The following is a 23840-nucleotide window of genomic DNA, read 5'->3' as shown; positions in this document are numbered from 1 at the left end:
CATGTAAATTATGTTTATTCACATATGTGAAAACTTTCAGTATACGGGATGTTTGGGAGTGTCCAACGATCTACCTTTATCAATACAATATTGATTATAGTGAAATATACGACAAATCTGTTACAGTCTCAATGTATTGTCTCAAGTAAAGTCACCTATATGTACAATTGATACCAAGTCACAAGGACATAGTGTTTATTTATACGTAGTCCTTCACTATACAGTATCTATCACTATAATCGCTTCTCTTCAAAACACGCTCTGATAGGGATGTTTCTCTGGGTATATATATATTTCATTAACAGATCATACTCATGCAACACGCTCCCATTGATTTACATGTCATTGTCACCCAATTACAAACTTGGAAGAGGATAAAAACACTAGTTATTCACATGGAATCAACTGTTGATGACATACTCTTACTTTATATGGAGAATACCATAGGTGTGTTCAAGGAAGCTAGATTTCCATTCCTTACATAGTTGTATTGATCGTTGGAGTGACAAACTATATCATAGGGAGAACGAGCTGAGTATCAGTCGTTCGTATCAGCAAAGAAGGACACATACCTAAAGATTTCGCGACGAACGCTAGAATCTAATACAATAGTTTTATGAAATGAGACTGCGAAATATGTTTTAATTCATAGATACAACAAACTTCAACAGAATGTTATTGATTTAGCAGAACTCCCTGAGACGTAAATGATCGTCTGAAAATCGCATCCAGACTCCTTGAGCACCTAGTAAACAATGAGGAGGGCGACGATCATTCGGAAACACCAGGGACGGGGAAGGAGGACGTCAGCACCTGCGTACTCAACCACTTCCGGACAAATCCCGCCACGCACCCCACACCGGATGTCCGTCCCGTCTATCGTGGAGTCCCTGAATACCCATCGATATCTCGAACACCAGCGAGCTAAGGCCACTATGACTCGGTTGGTGAGTACATTTTTTCTTTCTACCCAGAAAGAATTTGGAAAACTGCAGAAACGTCTGCCAAAAAATGAACATTAAATTTTTCTTAAATTCTGACGATATTTGTGTAAGATGACACACGTTTGGTATAATATCTAAAATGATGAGATATAAATGAGACTTTAAGGTAAACAATGCCTTGCTTTGTGTGTACAGGAAATCGTTATTGAAACGGAAACGGGAAGAAAGAACACGTTTTAAACGTTTAACACGTTTTAAAAGAAAATAATATTAATATTTACCGACAGTACACCATATTTCTGGAACACGTCTCAGCTATGAACCATTATTATATTATTAAATTACATCTTGGTTGGTTGTATGATTCACGTCCTGTCTAGAAATTTTCACGTTGAGACGTCACCAGCCTGTAGGTGAAGTACCACAAATTTAGACCTAAGCTTAGCGCCCAGGGCCGTAGTGCTCAATGAATAAGAGTTTTTTAACGTATTAATATCTGCCGCAACACGAGATATCCGCTTTTAGGTCATATCCGAAAAACTTGTGATTCTCACTTCTAAATGCCGAGAGTTTGGCAAAGGAACAATCGGTACTTATATTTACATCTTAGGTTTGATGCGGCAGTGGCAAGAGCGGGACTCAAAATCAAGACCTTTCGGTTACGAAGCAAACGCTCTACCACCGAGCAATCGCCGTGATAGACGTCATATTATGCTTAGGTGATGGCTGTCAAATCATGAAAATTTTGTGGTTTGGAAACTTAGAAAGACGTAAATTGGATAACGTTGTCCTTCTGACTTAAAATTGATATTTTCACAACAAAGGAACTCGCGACTTTGATATAAAAAAAATGCATATCACCATATGTAATCAGAGAAACACGTAATTTGTGCTTACAGAGCACTGCTCTCTTTGTTCAGTCCAAGATTTTGCAGTGCAATGAACGATGAAGAAATTGCAGTGTTCCCAGTCGTGAATTACACAAACAGTCGTAAGATATTAGTGAAATAAACCACCTATTATTAAGAATAGGTAGGCTTGGGAAAAGATTGGTATTAGTTTTGAAATGTATGTCTTCCGAACGTAGGAGGTTGAAGAAATAACCTTACCGTCATATGTTTACACAGAGGGTTAATGTTGGGTGTGCGCCAATTTCATCTTCCTGCAGGGACATCCATATTAAAGTATAACACGCCATTCGTTTTCACACCTTCTAAGAAATTAATAAACTGTTCGCATTTCTACATAAAAAGTACAAATTCTAAAGTATTGTTATTTTCTAAGATTTAAAGATAATGTTTGCACTGTAAGTTCTATACGGACTCATGCGTTTATAACTGCTTTCATTCAGGTGAACCTTCATATAAAATTTACCTGTCGAGGTGAATCTCCGCATGTTGCTGTATCTGATTGACCCGTTGAGGTGATTGCTCGATAGTATTTTGTTGTCTCTTATTGACCTATTGAGGTGAATCTCCGTATATTACTGTCTTTTATTGACCTTTTGAGGTGATGTTCCATAAATTACTGTATTTTATACACCAATTGAGATGAGGTTTCGTATATTATTGTATTTTATTGTCCTTTTGAGGTGATTGTTGCGCATTTTGATGTCTCTTATTGACCTGTTAAAGTGATTGCTCCGTATTTTGATGTCTGTTATTGACATGTTAAGGTGATTGCTGCGCATTTTGATGTCTCTTATTGACCTGTTAAAGTGATTGCTCCGTATTTTGATGTCTGTTATTGACATGTTAAGGTGATTGCTGCGCATTTTGATGTCTCTTATTGACCTGTTAAGGTGATTGCTCCATATTTTGCTGTATCATATTGACCCGTTGAGGTGATGTCCCATTATTACTGTATTTTAATGACCTGTTGAGGTAATGCTTCGTGTATTAAGTACTGTTTTATCAACCAAGTGATAATTGCAATATTTATCATTGAAATAGAGTGTAGGTTTTGATCATTCTTGATAGACTATCACAGGCTACACATGTCATTGTCGCTTCAGAATTAAAGATTTCAAGTTGCTCAATTTTGACATCTCATGAAATATAATAATTACACGGAAAATAAAACCCTTACTATCTGAGTTAGGATTGAAACTTTGATTAATTGACACAGATGAAATGAAGATGAAAGAAATAGAGAATATTGAAGTATGAACTTGAAAAATTCGAAGACGGTACTCAATTAGCGTAGTAAGGGGGACAAATTTTCGCCAGTTGTCAAGGTTTTACCAAATCAGCATGGGTATCGAATGGCCGACCTATGGAACATCTGCTTAAAAAACAGATAAATGATGACAATTTAGACAAAAGACTGTCAAAGGCGAAATGTTGTCGACGGGATGTAAGGGTGACTGAAAAATGAACGACGAAATGAATTTTCATGGAACGGCCTCGTGAATTTTCAGGAAAAGGCCTCGTGAATTTTCAGGAAAAGGCCACGTGAATTTTCATGGAACGGCCTCGTGAATTTTCAGGGTACAGCTAATGGATTTTCAGGGAACGATCCAATGAATGTTCATGGAAAGGCCCATTGAAATTTCAAGAAAGAGCCCGATGAATTTTCAGGAAACGGACCATGGTACGTTGTGGAGACATCGACTACGATTTTCAGGCTAACACAACGCCGAAGTTGTGGGTTTATATCTTAAGAAAAAGTGCAAACAGATAGCCAAAACAACTCAGGTTACAGAAAAGAATTTTAAAGGAAAAGTTACAGGATAAATATTTCTATCTTAATACAGTTTGTGACACGTGACCAACTGTAATATCGGCAAGTCTCATTATGATATGTCAAGATGTTAATTTCAGGAATAGTTAAGTGAAATACGATGTTCCGTCAACAATCTTGTTTAAATTTATATTCATTTAATATATTCACATTTACTGAATCTTTTCTCTTATATTTCTTTTGAAATTGACATTGCTTTCATTATAGGCCAATCCGAAAACATGAGTTATCTTTCCTTGATCCGGAACGTAGTGCGCTTGCTTAGCAGTAGTTTAAGACTTCCGGGTAGTATATTCGAGAAGCGTCATTATCAACAGTGCAGAAGGCCGCAAAGATATTGCTGTATAATTTCACAGCAATCACGCCAACAAATATGTTAACGTTAATAAAAAAAATCCCAATGTATAAGTTTACTTCATACACGTGAAAATAACCAAATTTGCATGTAAAAATAATAGAAAATTAATGTTGTAAGTAGAGGATGACACCCTCCTCCCCGATAGAATGTTCTATCATTAAAGTGATGTAATTTCCTACGGCGGGGCTGTCCCGAGACGCAGTTAGATTATTTAGATTCAGATTTTTTATTTCCTTAAGCTATACAGCTCATCGGTTATAAATACATTTTGATATTTACAGTAACTAACAACACCCCCACCCCCCACCCACCCCCATTTTCCAGGATTTCACGTGTTTTATGACTGAAATTAGCATATATCATATATTGCCTACATTTCCTCAGGATCTTTAGCCCGTGTTTTAATACAGTCAGCTTTATAATAAAATATCAGAAGTTACTTGTTCAATATCAATGTAGTACATTCAGCGATAAAAGTTCTGCCACGATGTAGTATAGGTATGTCGAACTGATACCTCTGGATTTTGAAAATGTCCATCTCTTTGATTGGCGAGTAAAATTTATCCCAGCCTGTACTTGTAAGTGAGAGGCCACTGACAGATTTTCAGCTGTCTGCCCACTAATTTTATAGTTTCAAATACAAGTATTATAACCATAAAGAAATTCGTCGTCACAAACAATCTTTAAACTGACATTTACACATTTGGAATTTTACTCAAATTATTTTGTAAATTTGTGGCAAAAAGGGGGAGGGGGTCTAAATCTTGTCATTGCAATTTCTGTTATGACACGATACGTGCCTATACATAATCAAGTACATTTCAAGGGGGCTAAAATGAATAAAAGAGGGAAGATGCAGAGACGTCAAAAGCATTCTATTGGGGGTTATACTTACCTTCCCCCAGAGAGTACATTTGAGAATATGGCAACCCCCCCCCCCCCGGGGGGGGGGGGGGGGGATCACACAGGTCTATGAAAAATGATTTATATCAATCGAGCAATATTGAACACAATTAATTTTTAAAAAAATATTTTTGATTACCTATTTTTCTGCATTTTAAACATATCAGTTGATATTAACACTTCCAGCGTCATGCTGCAGTGTACAAATGATTTGCACACAGAATGAACACATCCAGGTATTTTGGAGAAAGTTACCCAAACATTGCAATCTGGTTTATTTTTGAAAGAGTCGATTGGTAGTGGTGGAATAATTTTAGCCCTGATAAAACAATGAGAACGTTGATTTCCTTATTGATTTTTTTTTTTTGGAAAGGGGGGGGGGGCATGTTATGCAAGATCTTTGCACGTGTCGATCCTTGTAAAAACCCGAGCTTTGAGTTGATGAGTTGTCATCATTTCTTGAGAATTAGAAGTTCTGTTCTGATTTCATACAAAATAATTATGTCAGTCGTTATTGGAGACATATTTGTAAACAAATGAATGTCTGCGTGATTTCCAATTTAATTTTTAACCCCAACCCCCCCCCCCCCCCCCCCAACTCGAAAAATCAGACCCGACTCGATCAAGAAATTCGTTTTTGTTTCCATTAACATTTTCTTACTCTCGTACAAATGATTTCAACTGTTTTCGATTTTAAGCAGCACCCATACTAATATATAACTCTTATAATATATGCGCAGTCTGAGTGTGTTACTACCCGGAAGTTGTCATATTCACACTAAATGTAAGAATACAAAGAGAGATAACTCACGTTTTTGGAAAGGCCTATAGACAATGAATATATATTTGTTACAAGCTAGTTAAAATCCCGCTCGCGCCGGTAAGTGAGAAAATTTCCCAGTTTACTTTCGGAAGGTCGGTGGTCTCTTCCCAGGTACAGCTAGTGTATCTGGGTTCCCTCTTCCACCAATAAAAACTGGGCGCCACCAGATTACTGAAAAATTGTTGAGTGTGGCGGAAAACATCAATCAATCAATCAATCAACCAAATATCATTACTAATCATTACCAAATATGGAGCGTCGTGAAGGTCAAAGGGTGCATTGGCTGTTCCGTTTAAGGTAACAAATGGGTCAATGATGCGATATTTCAGTACTTAATCTAGTTCATATTTTTAAAAATTACAGAGAAATATATAAAATTTTATATAAAAAATGAAATGTCTCTCTTGTTTTATCTGGTAATGGTGGTAGCAATCATTGCACACACTAAAATTTCATGACCCGCTTACGCAGGTTTTGAATTTTTTCTGCAATGCTAGTTACCGTCATCAACCGATAAAAAAAGAAAGAATTTTATTGTTTATACTTTCTAGGCAAATTTTATTGCATTGGATATTATTTAATTTTCCAAAATGATCGTTGTCTATAGATTATATAGGATCCTTAGATCAATGAAAAAGGCCAAATGTTAGCCCTCAATATTTTTCGCGAAATTTACTTTACATACAATAAAATTGGCGTATTTTCATCATATTGTAGATTCATAGAATGACGATAAAACCCACAGTTACTTATGTACACTCCTGGATAATAGTCATTCGTTTCCTAATTTTTACAATTATATCTGTTTTCTTTTTGATAACCATTTGAAGATCCAATGTGTTAATTTCCCCATGTACACGAATGCATGGGTGTGAATTTCTCATTAGCATGTAAATGAATGACGTCAGTGGGCGGGAAAAACGGAAAACGTGGTAATTTGTTTAATGGCTTGGCTTGTTATGCAAATTATCACGTTTATCATCTTCTGAAACATCCAACAATAACTCATAGTAGGCTGAGAATAATTCACCCATGTTTGTAGTCATATATACATATCTATCTTTGAGATATTCTTTAAATTAAAAGTAGGTTGAGAATAATCCACCAATTTATATTACACATGTCTGCCAGTTACATATTAAAAACCCTTCGATTTCAGAATTGCATTCATTTCTTTGAATTCATTCGAAACTTTTGCTTCTAATTAATTCCGTTTAAAGTGATCAACGATATGATATTTCAGTACTTAAATCTAGTTTATATTTTTACAAAATACACATGTAGATAAAAACAATAAAATGTCTTTCATTGTTGTTTTATCGGGTGATGAAGGTAAAGCAATCATTACAGATAGAATTGCTTAACCTGCTAACCCGGATTATGAATTTTTCTGCAATATTTGCTACCTTCATTACCCAATGAAATAGCAAAGAAAGCATTTTGATATAATTGCTAAATGAGCACGGATTATAGCATTAGAATTTCACTGTCAAACAAGATAATATCTCACTTTCAAGACACATGGAAATAAACGTGTCGTGAGATATATTAAATTTTGATCAGACTTAATACAGTTGAACACCTTAAGAATTATAGTTGTTGCAGCGAACAAAATACAGTAAAATGCTCTTATAGCAAAGTGCTGGTGACGAACAATTTTGATTTGGCATTAAACGTGCTTCAATAAATCAAAAAAGTTCAAATATGTTTTAAAACTACAGGGAATGAAAATCACTTTCCTGTAACTGTGAACTCATTAAAAACGTCTTCACTGTACCCTTGCTTTACTGTTTATGTGTGAATTCATTATAAGCGTGTTCATTGTTACTGTGTTTTACTGCAAGTATGTATTCATCATAAGCGTGTTCACTGTAACCTTGTTTCACTGTAAGTGTGAATTCATTATAAGAGTCTTCGCTGTAACCTTGTTTCACTGTAAGTGTGAATTTATTATAAGAGTCTTCGCTGTAACCTTGTTTTACTGTAACTGTGAATTCATTACAAACGTGTTCGCTGTACTTTTTTTTTTATTGTAACAATGAATTCATTACAAACGTGTTCGCTGTAACCTTGTTTGACTGTAAGTGTGAATTCATTATAAGCGTGTTCGCTGTAACTTTGTTCGACTGTAATCATGAATTCATTATAAGCGTGTACGCTGTAACTTTGTTCGGCTGTAACCATGAATTCATTATGAGCGTTTTCGTTGTAACCATGTTGTAATATAACCGTGAATTCATTACAAACGTGTTCGCTGTACCCTTCTTTTATTGTAAAAGCAAAAAGAGAAACAACACTGTCGATGATGAACACCATCTAAACGTCACATGACTACAACTAGGAACAGGAGCCACAGGCACTCGACTAACGGATCATACATAAAATATCTTATCCCCCCCCCTTTTTTTCTACTCAATAAAATGAATACCATCGGAGGATATTCCGTTTGTTTGTTTATCCATACATCGAGGGTCTAACACGTATGCTGAGCAGAAACGTATATTACGCTAAATAGACCACGTATACTTCTCGACTGACCATGTGGTAAAAAGAATAGTGTTTATAAAGATTGGTTAGCGTAAAATATTCGAGAGCAAGGTTATTCATGTGAGCCTTGTGTCCCATGGGCTTCTCGCTTCCCATGCATATCAATGTCACACTATATTTCTACAATGATAAAATGATGTTAAGCGTACAATCATAATGATCAAGTAAAATGTTTTGTTCAGAAAAATCCAGTTTTTTTGTTGCACTATTCAAAATTCTCATGAGTACTAATATTTTTCTTCATATCATGTAACTATGGCAATGAAATGGCATTTTGCGGTTAGATTATCAGCGTCCGTGGTTTGATAATTGTTTGGATCTACTTCCTTGTTCGTAAAAAAAAAAAAAGATAAATACCTTATTGGAAATTTCATGATGGTATATAAAGGAAAACAATGAAACACACTCACTATGGGAGTTAGAGTTGAGGCGAGCGACAGGTGAGGGGTGTCAGGTTATTCGCTCCGGTATAAAGTGTGAAAGTTAATGGTGTTTCCGACGAGACCTTAAAAAACCCACTGATCGCACTGTCACGAGAACGTCGCTTCCTTCTAAATCAATGTCACAATGATGTCTTGTACAAAATATATCTATATTTCTAATGTTTTATCTTTGATATCTTTACCAATTGAATGATAGCCATTTAAACAAAAAATGCTTTCTTTGTTGTTTCATCGTAAGCGGCTAATGTAAATTTTTTCTGCAATGATTGCTACCTTTATTACCCGATGAAACAACAAAGAAAGAAATGTTTTTGTTTATATTTATATTTTTATGCATTATTTAAAGATATAAACTAGAATTAAGATCTAAAATATCATATGGTTGATCCATTTGTTACATTAAACGGAACAGCCAATGCACTCTTTCACCTTGATGGCACTCCATATTTGGTATTGATTTTGCAGACAGGTGGTACATGTAACCGGATCGAACTAGTCTGCAACAAACATGTATTCATTGTATGATTAAAGCAATGTCAATTTCAAAAGAAATATAAGAGAGAAGATTCAGTGAAAGTAAACATTTCTTCATTAATGTTAACTATGTGGGTATGAATTTTGATAGATATAGTAATTTAACGATTTGGAATTCCCGACAGAAATGAAAGTAAGATGTAAAGATATGAATAAATTTCATTTTTTTTTTAAATATATGAGGGTATGAACAGTACCGCTTCACGCCAGCCTTCTCTTCATGAAGCATTAAAAGAGTTACCGCATGTTTCCAAAGTATGCATTATAAGCACTTCATGGCAAGTATGCTGACACAAAGCGTAGCAGTTCATACCCTCATGTATCTTAAAAAACGAAACTTATTTCTTAGATAACTTCCAAGTAAAAGTGAAATAATCTTGCCGAAGTATTATAGATAGGCTAGCTTTCAACCTATCGCAATCGATTCCTTAAATGATCGTCAATATAACAAAACTTGATGAATGTTATTTTGATATTGTGATCTCGTGTTCTTGTTCTGTAACATAATTCATATCTTTTTAATTTTCTAATTATTGTAAAATTATTTCAGAATGCAGTCAATACGTTCTAACGCCAAACAATGTCGGAAAATTAATGTTTACTTACAAACAATATCCCGAAACCTGGCTCAAATCACATCATATTGTTTAACAAGATTAGGTGTCAGCTTCGTTTCGTACAAAATAATATAGAACTTTTAATATCAACAATACAAGCACCACAAGTAAAGCTTTTTAAAAAAGCTTGCCGTCTTTAGCAGCAACTCTATAGAGCGAATTTGAATTATGTCCCTTGTCTTCATTATTGAATTAAGCTAAAATAAATAATCTCACGGACATCATGCCTACAAAGCTGTGTCCTGACTCCCATTGTAAAAGTTTGTATTTATGAAGGGTATATGTACTGGAAATCGAAATCACTGTTACCTGTATTAGCACTGATTAAAGCCTCTATATCAAATGAAACTGAGATTTTCAGTGTGTATATCAAAATATTTATTTTTTAACAAAGTTATGAAACAAAACAAACTAAAAAGATTTAATTTACTCAAATTTGCATAAAAATTATTCTTGCATATTGTACAGTACAACTGCTTTAGAAATTAACCAGGATAAAGACCTGAGAATATTGTAATAGTTTTGCCAAAAATTATATCATAAAATACATAGAGTTTGATGGAAAAGATTAATAATTGTTATTCAAATTTGAGCAATTGTAAGGGAAAAAAATATTCTGAAGGAATAGGATAGTTTTAGAACAGATGTGTTGAAAAAAACAAAAACTTTAAGTTTACCTGATACAGACAGGGGTAATTTTAAGCAACATAATATGTAATGAAATGTTACTCTCCTATTCCTTCTTAAGATTAGCAAAGTTCTCAAATGCCACTGATAATACAAACAAAAATGGTTGCATTGGAATCACTGATTGTCAATTAAAATTATCCCAAAACACAAGCAATCAAAACAAAAAACGGCGAGTTTTTCTGTTTGAATGCAAAAATGAAAACATTGATGTAAATGAAGTAATCATAGAAATGCTTTGTATTAGTTGCTTTAAAAAAGTAATGTGTCAATTTCATGAATTGCATTTTTCTTTTGTTCGTTTTGTCGATTTTTTTAAGATTGAAAATCTTGAAAAATTGTTAAGTCGTACGAAAATTAGAACACCAGAAAATTATCTCCCTTGCCTTGAAGAGCATTTCAACCAATGAAATAATTGAAAATTTTCACTTCATGCACTTTCTACTAATGAAAAAAGAGAGGAAGTGCAAAGCCCGAAGACTGTAAAACGCTTCAACTCTGTATACCGTCTTCCAAGGAAGACGGTAATAAATAGAGATCACACTTTAAAATTAGTCTAAATACTGTATATTAGGAAAAATGTATAATGTACTAGAGATATAGCACGGTGTATCTGACGCCCGATCCATTGAGAGTGACAAACGATCGCTCGGTGTAATGTTCACATGGTGCCTGTTCTATATATAGTAACAGACGATGGCTTGTTGTAAGCAATGTTCTATATATAGTAACACACGATAAATTGGTTAAGGATTACACAATCGCCTAACACGATAGCGGGGTATCAGGATTACAAAGTCACACTTCGGATAGAAATTAAACTTTTTTTTTATTTTACACGACAAACCCGATGTTATTAAGTGACTGTTTTTCTAAAGATAGATTTCTCCCGAAGGCGTCACATGAACGAATCAGTGAAACACACTAAAAAAGGCAGTCTGTATTACGCCTTGATTCATGTTATGACCACAACTGGATATATTTGAGCAATACCATTTTTATGCCCCCAGAATCAAAGATTCGAGGGCATATAGTTTTTGTCTGTCCGTATGTTTGTATGTGGCAAAACTTGAACCTTGGTCTTATTTTTACCCCATAGAAGGTAGAGTTTCCGTATTTCTTGTAGCAAGACATTTCCAATGACATCAAAATCTTGACCTTGTGACCTTGACCTGGTTCCACTTTGTTGTAATCAGTGTTTTACAAACACTTCTTGTTTCCTTTTCTGATTTGTCAAAGAAAACATTCCGAAGACCTACAGTGACTCTCTTCTGTTCGGTAGTATCTGCTTTAGAAAAAGAAATCGATGTAATCTCAACATGAAGCACGTATTCCGGTATATCATTTCGTTGGTTTAAAATATTCGAATCCCTAGTTCGCCATTGAACTAATTGAAAGTTGTATTCCAGAACGTGAAATGTGCTATTTAAAAACTGACGTAGAAAATTGAAAACTACTTATTAGAGCTGAAAGCTTTCAAAGTGAAAGGAGAGTATCGTCCTGGTGAAAAAGAGAGACACAAACTACAAAATGTTTCTTTTGATTGTAACCTACAATGGAGTTGTGAAATGGAACCGCTTTGAATCACCTGCGTACAGCGGCGTAACTGCGGTACACAGACATTTTGTCGGAGCTTTGTAATGAGAATAAAAAATAAAAAGGCCCAGTCTTTAGTGATTGGATTCGCTGGGAATAGTAGGAATAGAATTTGATTAGAAGGCAAATATTTAATTAGATTTTCATAACAATATGGTGTTGGGTGTTTATTGAAAAAAGATAATCATCACCGACTTCATTATTCATATTAATTAGTATATTCCCGTGCTATTCATCAATTCAGCGAAATAATCAAAATATTTCTCTCATTAGTCCCTAATCTCATTTTTTCTTTCTTATTTTATTTTTTAGAAAGCCTTCCTAAAAGGATATCAAATGAATTTGTTGACACACAGTCTATAGAATCCTATGTAGGTGTTTTATATCTAACTTTTCCAATAACTGATTTCAATTATTTTTCTCTTTCTTTCTACTTTTTAAGAAAAAGAAATACAAAATGAAAAGAAGACATTGCCATGGTTTGTGTTGAAAGCCTCCTGGCGGGGGGAGAGGGTTTTCAATTCTAGTAAACCACGATATTATTAATTCCAAGATTTTCAATTTCGATGTTGACTAGAATAGCATAGAAAATAAGAAATCAATATTTTGCCTACATGAACGTTATCAAAGGAAATATGACTGCACTGGCATTAGAAATATACAGGTTTAAGAAATCACTGTCTAGTTTGTCGGGTATGTGAGATGATAACCATAATGGAAAACGTGACGATTTGCATAGAGGCAAAGCCGTTATGCATAAATTATCACATTTTATAATCACCTCACATACCTAACAACCTACATAATCACACCTCATGTTTTAATTACGTTGCTGTCCTTTAAAATAGGACTGCAATACGCGGGCCATAGGCAAGTGTTTCTAACAGAAAACTTAATATTTTAGATTGAAATAGATATTTGTTTTATAACAGATTTTTTTATTATCTTGAAACATGCAATTTTGTATTTCATTAAAAGTCTTATTACTACGCTGTACTGATATAGGTATGAAATATATGCAGCTTTGACCTTTAAACTCAGAATTAAGAGTCATCCTTTTATTTGATATGGACCTTAAAGCTCAAATACAACCGAGGATACATTCTGGTCTAAGTAATAACGTTATCTGGTCTAAGTAATAACGTTTGAGTTTCATACACTTAGAGAAATCTGGCAGCACAATACCTTGATCCAATGATATAAATCTGGCAGCACAATACCTTGATCCAATGATATAAATCTGGCAACAAAATATCTTTAATCCAATGATATAAATCTGGCAACACAATACCTTGAACCAATGATATAAATCTGGCAACACAATATCTTTAATCCAATGATATAAATCTGGCAACACAATATCTTTAATCCAATGATATAAATCTGGCAACACAATATCTTTAATCCAATGATATAAATCTGGCAACACAATACCGTGATCCAATGATATAAATCTGGCAACAAAACACTGAGACTCACAAACTTGATTATCTTATCTCGGAGCAACTTCACAAATGACGCCCATTTTAAAATATGAACAATATACTCCTTCCTTTGTGGAGTGTTGCTGAGGTGAATAAATATGTTGTATTGTAACTATGCATAGGCGGATCCAGAAATTTGTGAAGGGGGGGGGGGGTCTAGCACTTGATCTTTTAGGTACTTTTCACAACCTGTCCTCCACCCCTACACTATTTACACCCTTTGCCTGTGTACATACCATCTTAAGGAGGTCTTGAGACATGTTTGTATACATGAAAATACTTAGTTTATTTACTACTTGTTTCCAAAGTTCTAGTCATTCTATTCTCCATACTCAGACCTTATTTCACACTGCAAAAGCAAGAAGCTGATTCAAAGATTACGCCCAATAGTCCGGGGTGGGGGTGGGGGTGGGGGTCTTGGGGCCTCCTAGGTCCCCAGAAGCTCTGGGGTAAATGGTGCAAAATCCTGCATTCTGAGCATTTCCTGGCACTTCTATTTCACTTTCAAATTGTCTACTTCTTTAACAAAATTTTATGTTACATATACTTATTAAGAATTCTTAAGTGATACTTGTATCTGACGAAAATATCGTAAATATATATCACTCAGTGTGTCATCTTATTATTTTACTGGTGTTGATAAATAACATGTAAGTATCCACCTTTCATATCATTTGGAGTGAAGGACTCGTTAATATTGAATAACTCTTAAACTTTTCGGTCCGCAAAAAAAGGGGTGGGGGGGTGGGGGTGGGAGGAGGTTCAGGACCCCCCCCCCCCCCCTTGCTATATATTAATTAGTTTCCACAACATCTATTATTTTTATCAAGTATACTAAAGCAAACTAAACAGAACATCAGTTTTAAAAATTCACTTAATTGTTGTTTATGAAATATTGTTGCTTGTGCAGGTATAACCCCCCCCCCCCCCCAATAAAAATATGAAATCGACATATGAGAAATACTGCCAGATAGAAATTGAAATACACATGTCATTTCCATATTCCTCGCCCACTGCCCATTTGTTTGCATGTAAGTGAAAAATGCACATGCGGATTGGGGAGATTAACACACTGGAGCAACTGGGCATGTAAATATAATATCTACAGTGATATACTAAACACAGCCTAGCCTTCACGTCCGCCTTGTGGGAGAATGGTCGAGGGTAATGAAAGAACTGGAGTTTGCTAAATGGCATTGTATACATTGTTACCCTTTTAAAAGCGAAGAAAGTTTTCTTGACAAATTTTAGGCGCTGGATGATGACAAGACGATGTACGGGAGCTCCAGTCGACTCACAGCCACGCCCAGTTCGGACACGCCCCCTTCCTACGGAAGTGTACTGTCACAGATTCAGGAGAACTCGTCGGACTGTGAAGGGCTCTATGACTTCCTGTCTAGAACGTATCGGGTGCTGTGGAGCACCGGTAAGTGATCAGACGTAACTATATCATTAGACCGTGTCGAGTCTTTGGAAGACTTGCATGCCATATCAATGGAGCACCAAAGTAATTAAACGCAGATAATTGAATATATCATTGATGATTCAATTATTGTGCTCAATAAATGTGAATTGATGCGCGCATCATAGTTGTGGAATTATTGGTAACAAAATTTAATTCGGAGTTCGGTATTTAAATATTTTGACGATGTCTTTAATTCAGTTGGTTTTCTCACACATGTGCGGTTGTAAAGACATTTTTGAAAATTGGTCAACTTTTGGCAGTTTTGCCCCGCCTCTAAGATTCCGGGGGTGCAATAGCCCTGGAATTTAACATTAATATCTCCCCCTGTTCCAAAGATGCTTTATACCCAATTTTAAAAGAATTAGAAGGGTACAATGTAGTTCAGTCATTCCAGCGAAATGACATTTTTTACTAGCAGCAAATGATAAAAATGAATCCACTAATTATTTTACGTTTTCCTGATAGGATACCATCACCTGAAACTACAAACTTTTACTCGTAAAAGTTTTCTCATCAAAAAGCTATGATCCCTTGATCATGGGTATGTATTTGGAAGTAACGAGGTTAAATTTGACGTGTAGAACACTGAATGTAGCATTTTCAGTCAGATAACCTTGTCATGGTAGTAAATTTGCTGCTAATTTGTGACTTACAACAATTTATTGTCCGTACAAAAACATTCACACTTATCAACAACAAATATTTTCTTCCGAAAAGCTGTTTATTTAAAGTAGCTATAGTTGACACAATTTGGAACCTTATTTTTGGTTCAACATCAAACTGAATCAAGGGGGAAATATATCTCAGAATGACAAAATATATATTGTACATCATGAGGTCGTATCAAATATATCTGAAAAAATGTTTTTCTTCACGGAACAATATCGGTATCAAATGCTTACACTTTGAAATAAACATATCAAAGTCACGGAAGTTAATACACAAATTAGGGGATAGAATTATCTCTTCAAAAGTTCCTTTTACGTCTCGAGTCGATGAAATGGTTGATTTCCAACGTAGTTTAAACAAGTCCACGGGAAGAATCATTATTTTCATCAATTTTCTACATTTAGATTTTGTTACGGAAGTTATCAAGGAAGCTTTTGTTTATCAAATGTATTGTCAGTTTGAACAGAAGAAAACATTATCTATGCCGTAACAAATGCAAATGAGGATTAACGCAATAATTCATGTTAAGGCATGAATAAAGTCAGTTAAGTACTGAGAAAGTAAAGGATGACGGAAGTTCATTCACTTTGTTTGTATAATTGGGGTCCGTTTGTTTCTTCCGTTCTCTGCAACGCCTCTGAATTTCTTGTCTCAAGAGAGCCATTTACCTGAAAATTAAAAGAGCACCACTTTCTATCACATTTCAGGGTTCGTATGTGTAATTTGTGTCAAACGTGTAACTTACAACTGTTTCTTTAATTAACTTCCGTTACTTATCAATTTGTCATGAATCAATTAAATGTCTTACAGGAGAGACTTCATGATTTCCTTTCTCTGTTACAATGCTATTGACAAATTAATCATAAAATGATCACACTGTAAAGGTAAAATCCACGGGAAAATAGAATATCTTATATTTGTGGTAACTTCCGTTACCAAGCCTGGATAGTATCATTGTAAAAAGATATATGTTGTATTCATTGGCTTTAGAATGGTTAATCATATATATGCTTTATTATCTGAATCACGTGACTTCATATCCTTGGCATAATTTTCCGTCTATGATCGCCAAAGTAATAACTTCCGATACAATTTTCATAAATATACAGCTAGTCTGTTTCCATTTCAAATTTAGAATGAAATGAAAAGTATGTATGCTTTGTATCACATTATTCATGTTTTCTCGTTTAAATTCACATAAATCAGCATTCTACACCTATTCTATGTCATAGGATGGTTTGACTTTCAAAAATTGAAATACTTACCTTCCCCGGAAATAATGGGACTGGTATCTCGAAGGATTTATCTGTCCAGTATTTGTTTTTGCCGCGTGCACAAACTTTTGTAAGCGCAATATAGATATAACGCGTAACTGTAACCTTACAGGTTTTTGGAACCCGGACCAGAAAAAAGGGGGGTTATCTGTGGTATCGGAAGTTAATGATCTCGGAGGTTTAAAAAGATTTCAAGCCATTTGTGCAAAAATTCTCTTTTTGATTCGAGTCTATACGCAAACAATCATTTTGTTTTGCAGATAAGAGATACCTCTTACTAATTCTACAGCAAAATAAACTTTCCTTCAATGAATAAGGTACAAATTTATGGTCTTGGAAATTAATTCCTTATCTGTCCCAGAACAATCAGCTGTCAACATGGGAACCCAAGTCTTCAAATAATGAAAGTTATTCAACTTTCCGTACATTTTCATATTTAAAGTACCCTTAACTTGAAAGTAAAGTGTTTTGGGGGGTCGGTGACATATGCATTGCTCTATCTACAACCATTTGAATTTCGGTATCGGAGGTTAAGTATTATCTGGCGACAATGTATTCAGCCATAATGATTTTATTTCAAAGTGAAATTTCTAAGAAATAATTACAAATAAAGAAGCAATGGACATACAAAAATAACTTTGTAAAACTTTTCCGTGATTATGAGCACAAGCAAAATAGAATTCAAACTGATGCAATGACAAGTTGTCTTGCGACATGTGCTTTTTAGCATGTATGCATATACCATGTCATATGTAGCGGCGATTTATCGAAACTAGACCTTTTAAATTGTATACATTTTAAAACTTTATTTTATAACTGCCTTGAAATAGAGACAGTTTTTTTCTTTTTCATTGGTTCTTTTTTCTTCTGTATTAAGTTCTTATCCGGCGACACTGATTTTGTTCAAAATGCACTTTTTTCTGGAATGACCGAGTTATCAAGAAGTTAAAAATGTTCAGTTGTTAACACAAGGCGTTATATAGCACTTGGGTAAACTCAGGTTAATAAAAATCAATTAAGAAAACTGTAATTAGTCTAGTTAATAATAAAAACAATTAGTGAAAACGTCGGGGTATCTTTGTGATATTGAGCTTTTGTCTTCTTTTCTGTAGTCCTGAGTACTGTGTTCCTGGTGATGCTGACAGCTCTCCCAATATCAATGATTGCAGTAGGTAAGCAGGAATATCAATGGCGGATCTATCGGGAGTGTTAAAGGAATATCAATGGCGGATCTATCGGGAGTGTTACAGGATTTGTGATCTCCTAGAAATTTTTACCAAATCAGTTCTTGGTTTAACTCACTTTAGATAAGAAATATCATTGTTTGGCAAAGGAGGAACATCCGAGAGAATTGATTCTAAATCATTGCAATCAGATGGGAAGCAGAATCTTAAGATGTGTTACAATAATATTTCTACTCAGCTCACTAAAACATGTGTCAGTGTTCGGGTAGATTTAGGAGTTTACTGAGCCAATGAGAAACAGGAAGCTTTTTTCCATGGTCACACGACTTTGATAGGTAGATCTATAGATCAATGTCAGATAAAAATCTAAATTCAAATTGTTTAGTGGGGGTGTTTAGTTTATATCATCCGAAATCAATGTTCATAGAAGAACAAGAGGCTCGTGGGCCACATAGCTCACCTGAGTGGCCTTGGGTTTGCCATTGTCCAGCTGTTGTAATTTTTAAAAGATTTATTGTTTTATCAATCTTTATTTCCATCTTTATTCCCATGAAAAATTTTGACCCGATATTGTGGCCCCAAAGGATCACAACATAACTGAAAATTAATTCACATACCTGAGATGCCTCAATACCAATATGACTAATACCCGGGTATGATCCTGCTGTTCTGGATAAGACCAAGGTCACAAGGTCATTGATCGTGGTATGACATGAACACCTTGCAATACGAAATCTAAATACAAAATATGAAAGCTATATCTTAAATAGTTCAGGAGATGTTAAATAGGCAAGACTTTTATTAAAAGTAGGTAAAACTTCCAGGTCAAGGTCACAATACTAAGCTTCAAAACATAATTTTTTGCTATAAAGACCCTATATACAAAATATGAACGCCCTACCTTAAATATTTCAGGAGATGGTACAGGGGTTTCAACAGTCTCGATTGAAGTCAGCATTTCGCAAATTTTATGGTCTTTATAACGATCTAGTTCGTCAATACAACCTCGCATTGGGTCAAATGCTGTCTGACGTGTTTCATACCGAATGTTAGGCCGTTCTTGGCACACTGATTTTGACTGTGGATAACTCCGTTTACCTGATCAGGATATAGGGCTCACAGCGGGTGTGACCGGTCAACAGGGGATGCTTACTCTTCCTAGGCACCTAATCCCACCTCTGGTGTGTCCAGGGGTCCGTGTTTGCCCAACTATCTATTTTGTATTGCTTATAGGAGTTATGAGATTGATTACTGTTCGTTATCTTCACCTTGCATTGAATAGGTCAGGGATTGTTTTTTTTAATAAAAGGTAAGCCAAACTCCAAGGTCAAAAGATCAAACACCTTTGTGTACAAGATCTTGACATAATGAATCTATACACAAGATAATAAAGCCACACCTAAAATATTTCCGAACATATTGAATAGGTTATCCTTTCTTATAAGTTGGTCAAACTCCGAGTTCAAGGTCACAGGGCCAAAGATCATAACATCATATGAAAGGTCTTGTCATAAGAAATATATAAACAAGATATGAAAGATGTACATGTATATACCTTAAATAGTTCAGGAGATATTACATAGGTAAGATTTTTATTAAAAGTAGGTCAAACTTCCAGGTCTAGGTCACAAGATCATATACCATTACATCACATTTAAAGTTTTTTTGGTAAAAAAAAAATGTATATGCAAAATATAAGAGCCCTGGCTTAAATAGTTCAGGAGATTTTTAAAAAATATTTCCTCATATATCAGCATATAACACTTTGATCCCCATTATGGCCAAACCCTACCCTCGGGGACCATGAATTCCAATTTTCTATAACTCTTTAATAGTGAATTTGAATTCAAGCGATATGATTGCCTGTGATTGTGGCCCTGCCCTACACCAGAGGCCATAATTTGAACAAACTTGAATCTGCACTATGTCAGGATCGAAGCTTTCGTCATTAATTTCAACTTTTCTGGCCCAATGGCTCTTAGAAAGATTTTCCCCATATTAAAATCTTTCGGTCACTGAAAATGCTTGGTCACCTGAGCTTCATGTGTTGTGCTAAGTAAGCAGAGCTAATAATAAAAACCTTTCAGATTCTTTCTCCTGCTTTGAATATTTGACTTCCACCAACGTGTAGTCTCTCAGTCTTGTGAGATATATTATGTTGTGCGCTCGATATAAAAAGTAGTGCGCACGAAAAAGTAGTACGCACAAAATATTATGCCGTGTGCAAGACTTATTATCTCGTGCACACATTTCTTCAAAATACCGTATATTTCACAGTGAAAATCAAACATTGCTAGTTTTTACCATAACTGGTCGTCCATAAAATCGGCAGGGATGAATTTGACTATATAGTCAGCTTTTTTGTGGGGGCAATGCTGTTATATAGACAGGCTCTCTCTTTCTCTCTGTGTGTGTGTTTGTGTGTGTGGTGGGTAATCTTGTTTTAATTATATATATATATATATATATATATATATATATATATATATATATATATAGACTGGTTTCGGGTGGAAGAATTTTACTATAGAGTCAGTTTTTTGTGGGGGCAATGCTGTTTTATAGACAGGTTCTCTCTCTCTCTCTCTCTGTTTGTGTGTGGTGGGTAATCCTGTTTTATGAGTAGATTTTCTGGGGTGGGGTGGTGGGGGTAATCCTGTTATATATATAGACCGATTTTCTCTTTCTGTGTGTGTGCGTGTGGTGGCTAATCCTGTTTTTTGGGCAGATTTTCTGGGGGGTGGGGGTAATCCTGTTATATATATAGACAGGTTTTCTCTCTCTCTCTCTCTCTCTGTGTGTGGTGGGTAATCCTGTTTTTTGAGCAGATTTTCTGGGGGGTGGGGTGGGTAATTCTGTTATATATATAGACAGGTTTTATCTCTCTCTCTCTGTGTGTGGTGGGTAATCCCGTTTTTTGAGCAGATTTTCTGGGGGGTGGGGGTTAATCCTGTTACATATAGACAGGTTTCGGGTGGAAGAGTGGCTTGCGGGAAACACCGGATCAACATCACTTACTCTCACTCGTATGACATCCGTTTTGCATCTTTCAGGGTCGACCTATCGTAACGAGTGTCCTGTAGAACCTCGACTCCCGATCTACCTGTTGGTTGGTGGAAGCTTCGGTCTCATCAAGGTATTCCTGTTATTGTGGAACCAAAATAAGAACAGCAACAACGCATGCGCAGACGAGGATGATGACGCCGACACTGAGGACGCGGTCGTGCACCGAACGACAAAGTTCACCGGGTTCATACTGACAGTGTTTCTGTTTGTGTGGTTCGTCATGGGAAACATCTGGTTTTACAAAATAGACTGGATGCCTAACTTTGAACAGCCTTTACATGAACCGAGCAATTGGTGTCACGTGATCGTGTTTCGCTACACCTTGTATCAGCTGGTAACCTGTTACGGTCTTTTGGGACTAGCGGTGCTAACAACGACTTGCTTCATTAGTTATTACTGTTGCAAGAAATATACCTATATCAAATAGTACTAATACCTATACTGAGACACGTATATCTGACAAGAGATTTGGGGGTGGGGTGGGGTCTATTAACGTTGATTCCTACTCGTCAATATCCCGATTCGTTATAAATACATGTAGTAGCATGGACGGTGGTCATGCGTATATCACAAGACTCTCATTTTTTATTCCGTTGGAAGCCGGTTTAGAATAGGTCCTCAGTACCCCCTTGCTTGTCGAAAGAGGCGACTAATTGGGGCGGTCCTTCGGAGGAGACCACAAAAACCGAGGTCCCGTGTCACAGCGGGTGTGGCACAATAAAGATCCCTCCCTGCTCAAAAGCCGTAAGCGCTGAGCATAGGCCTAGATTTTGCAGCCCTTCACCGGCAGTGGTGACGTCCCCACAGGGGCTAAGCCCGTTTCGGGCCCGAACTCTGTGTTACCATAAATATAGGGCTTAGCCCCTGTGGACGTCTCCATATGAGTGAAATATTCTCGAGAGGGACGGTAAACAATATTCAATCAATCTCATTTTTTGTTGTAAGTGTGATTTACCCGAGTTCAGATCAAGAACATAATGTTGTTTATTTCCCGTCAGAGGATAAAAGTTGTAGACTAATAGTACCAACGTACTAGCAACACTAGTGTGTTCGAATCTTAACTTCGTCTATAGTTTTGACGACTCGAAATGTGAATGATTATGTTTTCATGATTTTGGTTTCGTTTCATACCAATCTGACTAAATACAGATCTTTGATCTGCTCCGGTAATATTTTGTCACTACTGATCCGATTTAAATCAGATTGTTGTATAGGTTCTGTTGATATTGTAAATGATATCCGAATTATATCGGCCATATCGTTTGTTTCTATCGATATTCTAAATCATTTTTATGCCCCCCCTCCCCGTCACAATGTGGTTGGGGCAAATAATTGTACCCTTGTCCATCCTTCTGTTCTTCCGCGACACTCAGTTTTCCGGACTTTTTCTTCTAACGCTTTGAGATATTGATTTTTTGAATGCAGATGTATATTGATGAGTTACAGATCGAGTTTGAGTTTTGTTCTGGTTCGTTGATTTTTTTTATTGAGTTGTGTCCCTTTAACATAGAAAAATAAATGTATGGACCATTTTCCGGACTCCTTTCTAAACGCCTTGTGATATTGAACTGATTTTTTTTTGTATGCAGATGTATATTGATGGAGTTTGAATTTTGTTATGGTGCATTGATTTTTTTTTAAAATTGAGTTGTGTCCCTTTAACGTAGAAAAATAAATGTATGGACCATGCATTTTCCGGACTTTTTCTAAACGCCTTGTGATATTGAACTGATTTGTTTGAATGCAGATGTATATTGATGAGTTACAGATCGAGTCAAGTTTGAATTTTGTTTCAGTTTGTTGATTTTTTTATGTAGTTGTGCCCCTTTAACGTAGAAAAATTACTGATAGGACCAGTTTTCTGGAATTTTTCTTTTCTTTTCAGAAGCTGTTATCGATTCAGAAGCAACTTTTATAAAGCATGTATTTATTTTATGGCTGTTAAAACATATAAAGGATTGTTGTTAAGTTCTTAATTTTACTTAATGTGTGTAACATACAATCTGAATACCAGGTTCAATACTATGCTTTGATTGATTTCCTACATTTGACTTTGCTGAAAGCGGGGGCATTCGTGTCGTGCCTGAAGGCTGGGGCATTCGTGTCGTGCTTGAAGGCCGGGGCATTCGTGTCGTGCCTGAAGGCTGGGGCATTTGTGTCGTGCTTGAAGGCCGGGGCATTCGTGTCGTGCCTGAAGGCTGGGGCATTCGTGTCGTGCCTGAAGGCCGGGGCATTCGTGTCGTGTCAACACATCTAGTTTTATTCTAAAAGTGTCTCCTTTTCCCACTGTATGATTTCAAAACCTCAACCCTATCCCAAATTGTACATGAAAATATCATTTTTAAGATACATGTAGTACGTTTAAATTTAATCAAATATTTGTACCACAGTACTTCTGTGTTAGCGAGGATTTGCTTAGTATATATAGAGGGTGTTACAAAAGTATACTGTCATCATAACAAATAAGTGGCTTTATCCTGTGATGTATGGACATATTAATGGAT

The 23840-nt window shown here is 35.7% G+C and overlaps 1 protein-coding gene across 1 annotated transcript; it reads left to right on the top strand.

The window, feature by feature from the left end:
- Positions 1-635: 635 nt before the first annotated feature.
- Positions 636-21763, top strand: LOC125679565 (transmembrane protein 272-like). Its single transcript, XM_048918880.2, has 4 exons — positions 636-947; positions 14930-15104; positions 18199-18258; positions 21324-21763. The coding sequence occupies exons 1-4, from the start codon at positions 756-758 to the stop codon at positions 21761-21763; spliced, it is 867 nt and encodes a 288-aa protein (XP_048774837.2). The 5' UTR covers positions 636-755.
- The last annotated feature ends 2077 nt before the right edge of the window (positions 21764-23840 follow it).

The sequence above is a fragment of the Ostrea edulis genome, chromosome 2, assembly GCF_947568905.1.
Source record: "Ostrea edulis chromosome 2, xbOstEdul1.1, whole genome shotgun sequence".
Lineage (NCBI taxonomy): Eukaryota > Metazoa > Mollusca > Bivalvia > Ostreida > Ostreidae > Ostrea > Ostrea edulis.
Note: the sequence above shows the minus strand (reverse complement) of the source record. Positions and strands in the feature narration are given on the sequence as shown.